This window comes from Scatophagus argus, chromosome 3 (genome assembly GCF_020382885.2).
Source record: "Scatophagus argus isolate fScaArg1 chromosome 3, fScaArg1.pri, whole genome shotgun sequence".
Lineage (NCBI taxonomy): Eukaryota > Metazoa > Chordata > Actinopteri > Scatophagidae > Scatophagus > Scatophagus argus.
This window is the reverse complement of record NC_058495.1, coordinates 12,288,344-12,299,277: the sequence shown is the minus strand read 5'-3', so window position 1 is coordinate 12,299,277 and position 10,934 is coordinate 12,288,344. Positions and strand designations below refer to the sequence as shown.

At 39.5% G+C, this 10,934-nt stretch overlaps 1 protein-coding gene across 2 annotated transcripts; it reads right to left on the bottom strand.

Moving 5' to 3' along the window:
* Nucleotides 1-2,335: 2,335 nt before the first annotated feature.
* On the bottom strand, nucleotides 2,336-10,608 carry slc2a11a (solute carrier family 2 member 11a). 2 transcript variants are annotated; one of them, XM_046383607.1, is made up of 12 exons: nucleotides 10,193-10,606; nucleotides 9,730-9,828; nucleotides 9,121-9,281; nucleotides 8,386-8,510; nucleotides 8,051-8,180; nucleotides 7,783-7,931; nucleotides 6,938-7,125; nucleotides 6,247-6,357; nucleotides 4,960-5,061; nucleotides 4,646-4,721; nucleotides 4,075-4,202; nucleotides 2,336-3,100 (listed from the first exon to the last, which is right to left on the bottom strand). In XM_046383607.1, the coding sequence occupies exons 1-12, from the start codon at nucleotides 10,214-10,216 to the stop codon at nucleotides 2,882-2,884; spliced, it is 1,512 nt and encodes a 503-aa protein (XP_046239563.1). In that variant the 5' UTR covers nucleotides 10,217-10,606; the 3' UTR covers nucleotides 2,336-2,881. The 2 variants fall into 2 exon arrangements, with proteins under 2 accessions (XP_046239563.1, XP_046239564.1); XM_046383608.1 differs by lacking the exon at nucleotides 9,121-9,281 and having other exon boundaries at nucleotides 10,193-10,608.
* Between the last annotated feature and the right edge of the window lie 326 nt (nucleotides 10,609-10,934).

Below are 10,934 nucleotides of genomic sequence, written 5' to 3'. Positions count from 1 at the left end.
TAAAACACATTTACGTTTGATCATGCAGAATCCTGTGTCGTACAAGCCTTAGCTGAATGAACCTTGGCTTAAACCAAGAAACTGTTTTCCATACGGATACCATCAGAGGATCCTGATTTTTGGCTTATGAACACTTTGTTTTGAGAACAAAGACATCCAAGACACTCAATAAAGGAAGCAACCTCTCAATGAGGGGGAGGACAACTCTAAAGTATAAGCAGGGAGAACAGCTTCCCGTAGGTGAACATACTGTATATTAAATGAATGTCTTACGTCTCTTGAACATTAGAAGTGTACAATACTTTCAGATACTTTTTGTCTTGTACCTCGTTGTCAGAGTGATTACAAGTGACCTTATAGTGCATGCGCACATTAAATAGACACACTGATTTTACACATGAACATCAGGTTACTCATTGAGGTTACTCTCTCATCCTGAGAGAACAAAGTTGCAAAATGTCCCTGTGGCTCTGGAGGAGTTTTGAAAAGCTGAGGAAAATAACCCTGATGATGCCAGTTTGATGTCATCAGGGTTATTTCAGTTTAGACTTATGCTTTAGGGACTTTAAACATCCCATATAATATAAATCCTGCATTACAAACCAGAGCTGTGACAAAAAAAGATGTGGGTGATGGTAGTGATGGTCTGATGAAAGACACATTCAAGTTGGGAACTGCAGGATCCAGGATCTTTACAATTTGATACCAGAGACAGGAAGTCAGCATATGTTGACTACTGCAGCATGGATCTTAATCATTACTTTTTATCTATCTCTTGAAGATCCCTCAACATTGAAAATTGCTGGACACAGCCATATCCTTTGTCATTTTGACATTTTATTTAACATCATTTTGCCTCAAAATGACACAGAAAATGACATACAGTTATGTCTTCTTTAAAGGGAGCTGTACTCATCATCCTCAATGGAAAACACTGAGATATTGTAATATTCTCTGGATGCATATATATGGATATTAAATATGGACCCATCCGTAGGCGCAGAGTTTACAAGTTAAGGGCTTACATAAAACACATCTTAGTGTAAACAGAAAAGCTATAAAAACCAACAAACAGAAGACACAGAAATCTGACCACCCAAAAACAAAGACATCAGTAGCATCAGTTGTCGGGTAAAGTACACTAACATAAAGAAACACTGCATCAGAAGAATTATTATCATGTTTTTAGTGGGAATGAATGTGAAGGCGAAAAAGAGCATTTGTGTTTGACAGCTAGTAAATAAAATGAAATAACCAGAAGGTGTTAATGTGACTTTCTAAAGTTTGAAAGGCAAAAAAGCAAAACAGCAAAACAAAAAAGAATGACAGCAATATAAACATATGTTGTATTCATGTAAAAACAGCAGGTTTCACAGTTTCATTACTAAAAGCATGAATGCCCAACATCATGATACATTTTTAATCATTGTACATGATGCATACAGTTTACATGTATTTAATAAGGTGCAAATTAATATTTTGTTTCTATCTAAATTCTCTTTGATGCGATCCACCATCTGCCACACTCTGCAAAGACTGCAGCTCCCTTCAGGTCATGATGAGCAGCTTACTTTGACCTTTGACCTCCCAAATGAGTAAGGACAACTTTGATTCCAAAAAAGTCAGGATGCTGTGTAAAACATAAATTAAAACATCATCTGGAAACAACGTTGTTTGCTGACAACGGTTTAACGAAGTACATGTATATCCTTTATACAATCATGTGTTTCACAAAGTAGTGAACCTCATCCCCCATCTGTGCTTGTGAACAACTGAGCCTTTCAAAGATGTCACTTCCATACCCAGTCATGATCTTATCACCTGTCAGCAGTGAACCTGTTTACCTGTGAAATGTTCCTAACAGGTGTTTTCTGAGCAGCACACAGTTTTCACAGTCTTTCGTCGCTCCTGGTTTGAAAAGTGTTGCTGGCATCAACCTCAGAATAAGCATATATTCACAAAAATCAATGAACCTGATCGGGTCAAACATTAAATATATTGTCTTGGTGTTGTTTTAAGCTGAGTGTATGTCAAAAAGGATTAGCTTTATGTTTTAGTTCTATGTTTCTCACAACATCTCAAAGAGAAAAGTAAAATTAACTGGAGTACTACACTTGAGTACAAATTCAAGGTACATTTATTTTAGTATGTTAATATTATTGTATACTTTGACTTCACTGTCTAAACTATTGCAGCTTTTACTCCACTACACTTATATGAGAGCTACTTACTTTACAGATTAAGATTTTACAAACATATGATTATTTTATAAAATATTACTCTAGAACAACCCTCAGTGTATACAGTAGTCAAAATGCTTCATCTTCACAAGCTGTAACATCAAAATGCTGCTCATGACTTAAAGCATTAGTAGAAGGCAACAATATAATGTGCATAATAACATAACTCTGTCTCTCAGTCACAGTCTGCCCAAGTACTTTTACTTATATATAATACATGTTTCTGTTAATACTGTGATGCTTTCCCTTAAGCAGAATTTTGAATGTAAGACTTTCACTTATAACTGAGTAAAAGATATATGATATATGTTACATCTGTTTGAAATACCGGTTAACAACTGTGGGGGTTTTTTTCAGTTTTTTTTTTTTTTCAAAACAACTGCGGTTTCTTTTTACACAGCAGGGGATTTGTTTCCTGCCTCATTAGGCTGAATATTTTATTTAGCAAAACACAAGTGTACACATATGATGACATCAAAGATAATTTCTTAAGATTTTCTTCATATAAAACACAACAAAAAAGGGAGTTACAGCAGATCTAAGTTGCTTTCATATGAAAGGGAATATTCCACCGGTTCCTGTAAGATGTTCTTCCAGCTCAAGCAGATCAGGTATGTGTGTTTTAGGAGAATAAAGTCTGTCTACAAGGCCGTGGAGAGACACACTTCACCCAGCTGATACTGAGCTTGAGTTTGTGATTCACAATTTTTGCCCTGGCCTTTGAAGTTGAGCTTGTGGAATTCACTTGTGATGGCCGACAGAGACTTCCCCTTGGTCTCGGGCAGGAACAGGCCGACGTACAGTGCAGACAACAGGCAGACTGCTCCGAAAGGCACAAAGCAGAACTCGCTCAGCTCGCTCTGGAACAGAAAGGCAACAGATGGAAGATGTGATACGAAATACTGATAAAATGTCTAATTTGTGCCTCAATCTTAACCAACTCCAGCCCTGTGTGTTTCCTTTACTTGTTTGTTTAAACATGCCCACAAATAAAGCCATGAACATCCCAAGAGAAATCCTCATGTTTCCTCAATTTGACCTCTGGGGGGCGCTGCAGTATGCTTTTGTGAGCCAAAAACACCCAAGCATTTTATGCTGCATATCGAAGACGATTATTTTTCCTTTATTTTATTAGTTTGTTTAGATAAATTTTGCAGTATTATTTTGGAGATTTGGTGGTGGTGATCAGATGCACAGGGTTGTATATGTAGGGGCAACAGGTGACAGGAAATGGATGGCACAGGTTGAGAGAGTGCAGACAGTTCTTACTAGACGTGGAAAAAAAATCTGGTCTGTTCATCGTTTTATACAATTACCTCAATGAATAACAAACTTAACTGCAAATAGTAGCTGAAAAGTCTTTTGTACTGGGTCTGTGCAAGATCACTTCTATCTGTGTAGTAATGGCAGGTGTAAAAGAAGAATATCAGAAAAACTGACTGCATTTTCATCTGCCTGTCAGCTCGTAGACTCCTAATTATTTACTTCTAGTTTTTTGCCAGGTGGTTGAGAGATTTTATTTAAGCTAAAACGAAATCAAATTTGCCATAATTTTTATTTTTATCAGATGGGTTATAATAGAGACAGGCAGGAAACAGTATGCAACAGAAGTCTCCAGCCAGAATATCAACCACAAACCAGCATGCTTTTAATAGTGCCTTAATTTTAGCATATTAATAATGTTGCAGCTGTGTGTGTACTCCTTTAAATTGATATGACTTTAGAGCAAAGTACTCCACACTGAATGTATGTTTACTTGTTTATTGTCTCGGCATGTTTGTTAAACATATGGATGGATGAAGATATGGACGGGTAGATGCAGTGACAGACTGACCACTAGAAAAGGGAAGATCATTCCAATGATGAAAAGGTTGAGCCACATCATGGAACCTGCGATCATGTAGGCTGCCGGCCGAGCAGTCTGATTGAAGATCTCTGTGGGCAGAACGCCAGTCACTCCAGCTGACAAGAAATAGAAAACTTACAGATCAGAGTTAGCTTCATCACCACGTCCTTAGAAATACAGTATATACGGTTATCATGTTCAGAATGACCTCAACGTTACTATAGGACTGTTGCACTAGACTGCATTAGTTAAACTATTATCTGAGAGTAAATGTGCTCTGAAGAGACAGTTTGAGTGTTGGTGCAAATGGAAAGAGCTGGTGAGCTGTATGGGTAGCAGTTGTGTTTATGTCTTATTTCATTGTGAAATGACCCTCAACATCCAAGTTAATGTCATTAGCATTTAAATCGTTGCAGCAAAAACGTGGGTAAGAAAACTATAGTGACAATGTTATTGACAGAATGAATCTTGTGCATTTTAAAGTATTTAACTCGTCCATCTTGATGCCTTTTTTTTTAGTCAGTTTGAAACCTGATGAAGAAAGTTGCTGAAAACTGACCGGGTCCCATGCCAAAGCTGAGAATGTAGGTGAAGATGCAGGCCATGCTCAGGTACGACATCCAGGATATGTAGTGCTGTTTCCATGTGTGTAGGAAAGAACAACATCCACAATGAACAACTCACAACTAAGAAGAAAATAAACCAGATCAGGCATTCTGATACAAGTTTTGACTACAAGTAAACCACACATGGTCATCACAGATAGTAACTGATTTCCATTGTTTCCATGAACACTGAAGATACATGCACGATTTGTCACTGGAATAGTTTAGCATGTACATCATTATGTAAGTCATAGACAATTTATAATACCTCAAACCACAGAGCAATTGTGAAGACAACAGCCCAGATGGTCATGAGGATGAATCCTCCCATCAGCATGAACCTCCGACCTTTGCGCTCTATCAGCAGGTTCTAAAAAACATCAAAATAAATTTGTCAGATTTTGTTCTCGTTTTATTAAATTATGTTTAAGTAAAGTGCATAAAGTACATGCAATACACAGCAGTAACCACTACAAATACAAATCAGGCAGCTGCTAATGAATAGCTAATACACAGTGTATATGGGCTCATGTTATATTTCCAGTAAAAACAATACTTGACATTTGGGAAGGTTGATGCTCTACAAAAATAATAACTTATTAAGCTTAATAACATAAAAAGCATGTAATACTAAGTTATTGGTTTTTGTCCTTGTCCTGATTAAACATAAATTAACTTTGAACCAGAAAGCATTCAGTTGGTAGATTCACAGATCACAGATCATTACGCACTGCTGTATTACAGGAATAGGAACAGGAACATTTTGGGAGATACACAGGGACTTCCCCATTTCCGCCCTTTATCCATCCATCCATTTTCTATACCGCTTATCCATCAGGGTCGCGGGGGAGCTGGAGCCTATCCCAGCTGACTACGGGCGAGAGGCGGGGTACACCCTGGACTGGTCGCCAGTCAATCGCAGGGCCAACACACAAAGACAGACAACCACACACTCTCACACTCACACCTAGGGGCAATGTTGAGTAGCCAATTTAACCTAATGTGCACGTTTTTGGTATTGTGGGAGGAAGCCGGAGAACCCGGAGAAAACCCACGCAGGCACAGGGAGAACATGCAAACTCCACATAGAAGGGCCCAGACCGGGATTCGAACCTGGAACCCTCTTGCTATGAGGCGACAGTGCTAACCACTGCACCACCGTGCCGCCGCATTTCCGCCGTTTATGCTAAGCTAATCTTGCTAGCTGCAGAAACCATATAAGAACAAGATAAAACATAACATGTTCTTTTCAAGTGGTTTATACAAAGATTTCCAGTAAATACTTAGTTCTCTCTTCTCCATTTATCAGTTAGCGCAAGATCCCTTACTTCTCACTGCTTGGTTAATACTCATAAATTTGTGTATGTTACTGTAAAGTGTACACATAGTGTATCATATGCCCAAGTGATCTCAACTGTGACATGAAATGTAAAAACTACTGTATGTACAGTATGCTGTTCCTAGTCTGTGTTAAAGCTTTAAGAGGTATGCAAACAACAGGCTTTCTTTGCCTCTAGCTGGTTACATAACATGTGTTTTAATATCAGATACTTACACACATAATACATGCTGTGAACTCACATGTACCAGTGCCAATTGTGATATACTGGATTTTATCATCAGATATTCCAGCCTCCTTGAATACATATGATGCATAGAAGTAAATCTGAAAGAAAGAGAACATGAGAAACATCAGAGTACTGCAGAGCATCATTACAAGTGCTTCAAAAGTTCATAAGCTGATTATCCCAGCATTTGGTACACGGAGTAACTATGTTAATACTCTGCCCCCTCTCTAAAACTGCCAAGCATGTGGTTAAAAGGCTTGAAACACAGGAGTATTTAGTTAGCATTTTGTGATGAGAAGGCGACTTGCTGCAGCTCCGAAAAACCAGTCAAACATCTTCCTGTACATAACGCACATTCAAAACAATAAGCTGTCCTCACACATCATTCACTTCGCATTACAGCAAGTGACGCTACTTCAGCGCCAGTATACATTATTAATATGACCTGCAGGAACGTAAAAAAACCCCAGACACGACACAAGCCGCTGATGGATCCTCTCAAGTTTCCAATCAACCCTCTGATGGAGCAGAGGGCCAGAAGAACACCCGACACTGTTGCTGTAGCTCGGTATCAGTAACACGGCTCCTCAGGGGTTATGTGACTATATTTTCTATAGAGATACAAAATGCACTGTAAAAATTTTCTCTGGTAATGACACTGATGCCAGCTCCTCTTACCGAGTCGTTACCACAGAGCTGCATGGCACTGCTGATGATCATGACAGAGATGAGCTGCCAGCGCACTGAGCGATCGCTGAAAAGCTCCCAGGGTCGGCTGGGCCTCATGCCTTTGGCTTCAGCCTGTTCCTGCAGGATCTCATCAAGCTCACTGTTCTGGACCTCACAACCTCGTAGCTGCCTCAAAGCTGACCAAGATAAAAACACAACTTAAATCACTAAGGTTTTTGTTTTGTTGCTGTTCTGCTCTGCTCTACTCTGATTAAAATATACATAAGAAATGTATAATATAATTTAATGTGCTGAGTGTGTGGAAAAAGTTGCATCCAAACTCTTACTTCAGAAAACATACAGAACATTTTAAAGCAAAATGCATTCAAGATATCAAAAGCAATAGCACATGGGGAGCCAAAATATGAATACAGACCTGCTACGCACATCTCTTGTCATATTTTGGATTTTTCTAAAAATATTTCCTTTGTTTTGAAATATTATATAATTTTAGGGAAATTCACAGTTCGAGCTGCTAACGAGCTCATAGACATTCTGAAATATGACAAGACACTGATTTTTTGTAATTTCTCACAAACCAAAAAAGCTGATTGTGACTGGCTTATGATTAAACAATGCGATATACTTTAAAAGCTCATCGCATGTTTTTAACCAGTAACTGTCTTGTTACTTGTCTACAGCGGAATACAAAAATATTAACCTCTTAAAGGTAGCTGAGAGGAGCATAAAATGGTAAGTTAAATACAAGTACATAAAAATTTCACAAAAGTGCAGTCTTTGAATAAATGCACTTTAGCTACTTTCATACATATTAGACATACTGGAGTACACACCGTTAAGACAAGCCTCCTTGTCACCCCGGTCGATGAGCAGGTATCTGGGGCTCTCTGGGAACCACGGCAGGGTGAGGAGCTGAATGACGCCAGGGATGGCATTACTGGCCAGAAGATACTGCCAATAAGGCTCGCTGCCCAAAATCTCTCTATAATTAAATAATTCAGGGTGTTACTGTGGATATCTTATCAACGACATGTAAACTTCTCTTTCTGGCAATAAAAGATTAGGGCATTTTGACAAAAGTTCGCCCAGCAGTGTCCATACCTGAGTCCGACCACTTGTCCTAACACAACCCCAAATGCTGTGAAAACAGCTGATGATAAGGAGATGGCCCCTCGTAAGTGCTTTGGTGCGCTTTCTCCAAAATACATGGGCTGCACATTCATGCTGATGCCTGCAAAACACACAGCAAAGTTTCTGTTCAAGTTTCTTATCTACTTATTTATTTATTCCAGTGCCATCTTTATTATTGCTTAAATGTCTCGTTACAGTTCTTGTTTCATGCATTATGATTATACAGCACATGAAAAGGAACTATGGTGGTAGAACAGCTTTGTTTTAAAGGCAAAAATCAATATTTAACGATACAAATAACATACCGGCATTTATTCCAACCAGGACACGTGAGATTATGATCATCTCGAAAGACTTGGCAGCTCTACTTGTCACTGCTAAGAGTGCACCCGTCATGAGGAAAATGTTGTTCAGCAACAAGCATTTCTTCCTTGGGAAGGGAAAAAAGGGGGAAATTAATGGATTGCTAACAAGGAACAGTTTAATACTCATGGACCTTCTGTTTGGCCATCTTGCAGGAATACAATGCAGAGTTATTAACTGATATAATGAACATGGTCATTGTAGTTTATTTTGAATCAGTCTCAGATAAACAATCCTGCTGCTGTATCAAAACTCACTGTTTACCCTTTATATTAAAAAAGGCCTGTCCTGTTTTTAAAAATGAACATCTTCAGCCTGGTGCTGAGTCTGACAGTAAGGTGAAGAAAGTCGTAAGCTAGCTACTGAGACGACCCGACACACTGCTGGTTTTGGACTTTTCATGGGATTTCTTCACAATAGAAAGAAATAGACGAACATCAGACTAGTGCTTTAAAGTGAGTTACAGTAATACAAACAGGGTGGAAACATGGATGACGCATATTCGTTTCTCTGAGGATTTAAACTCAATCCAGGGACATATGTTTACACATGACAGAGGAAAGTAAATAAACAATCTGTTCATTCACACACTGGCATATCAACGGTTGATCATTCGCTCTCTGTACTCATGCATTTATACATGTACATGTGGCAGCACGTGCAGCATCTCATATTACCTCCCGAAGCGTATGGTCATAGGTCCTGCTATAAGAGCTCCTGAAAACCCCCCCAACGAGAAGATGGAGACAATAATTGTCCAGAGCAGAGTCACCTGGTAGTCCTCCAACTGGATGTCCCAGCGCTCCAGGAATGTTTCATTGATAAATGTTTGAATGAACTGTGAGAAACGTCAAGATAGTTGGCTAGTCTCATTCAGTTATCCAAACACACAGGTAAACAGAGCAATGGTTAAAGCTGACACTTATCACCTCAACAGTCTGTCGAGGACTTTGGTTTGTTTGTTTGTTGTAAATTACATGTGTCTTTTGGCCAGGTGCAGAATTATTTATTGCTGAGGGAAGTTGGTGCTCTCTATTTTTCAGTGCAGCCACTCAGCTTAACAAAACAATGAGGAAAGATCCTGCATCAAGATTTAGTTTGCACAGCGCAATGCAGCTGGATGTGTTACAATGATGAATGACTAATCACTGACACAAATAACCTAATTCTGGTTTGTGCCAATTTACACTGTGACCCAAATGTGAAATAACAGTAATACTGGTCTATGCAGCTTGTATAGGGAACACACACACACACACACACACATTTTGGCAGCAAATACTTACAGTTGTGGGAGCATTCATTATGGCGAGATTGTAGCCATATTGAAGAGTTCCTCCAATGGCTGCAGAAGCAACCATTAGCACCAATGTCAGGGAGCTACCCTGTAAATGCAAACAGCCAGAGAGACAGATAAATAGATCACAGCATTTTCTCTAAATGATCAAACTGTTTCTTCACTGACTGAATTCTGACATTCATTTAAAAGAACTGCACAACATGCAGCTGAGCGATAACATCAGAGCTACACAGCAAACGATGACAATATGACGTATAAAGTTAAATTTACACATTCTGTTGTTAATTTGCACATTTATGATTGTTTTATTCTTGCTTTGTTAAAATACCGAAAGATCTCCAAACAACACAGCATATGAGACAACCACTGAGAAACTCAGCTAACTTAATTCTACCTCAGTCTACAAATCAAACACCTGTAGGACGGCGTAGGCCTTCTTATTAATTTACCTTCTGTGCACCAGAATGCGACATTGTTAATCGAAGGTGGCGGTAAAAAGAGATCTTAAAAAAGTGGCTTGATGAAGTCCGACCACGAACCACACGGGTCAGCCCACCTCCTTAATAACAATCCTCTACTGCACAGGGTCGAGCACGCGCCTGAAGCGTGCGTAAGCCGGCGACAGGCCTCTTTTGATTGGCTGGAGTGGCGCAACCACAAGCGCAAACAGGTGACCAAACACTGAGCCGGTGACTTCCCACGGCTCTTATAATGGCGCAACAATGATTCACTCAGGTGGGCTGTTCCGTGGTAGGGTCTCACCTGTCTGTGGAGGTAAGAATAAATATCACATACTGTTTTAGGTGACCAATTAAGAACAACATCGCGTGCGCAGTGAGGTTTTACTTCAACCACAGGCAAGTGAGGAGTTCAGGTGCAGGGGGGTGGGTGCTGACGTGTTTCACAGACAAGCACTAAAGGATAACTCCCAAATAAATCACCTGCACGAGAGGCTACACGTGTAGTTCTGACGTTTATTCATCACATATCTAACATTTCTGAACCCATCAACCTCCACCAGTCATTATCACGAATTATATAATTTATGCATGCAATTTCACCTCTATTGTGAAAGCACTGACTTTACTCAGACATGTTGAAGTTCAGTGGCGGCCTGAAGCTGTCTGAGGGGCAGGAGGCGAGTAAAAGGAAAAAGGTTACAGGCACACTGAAACTCATGATGCATTCATG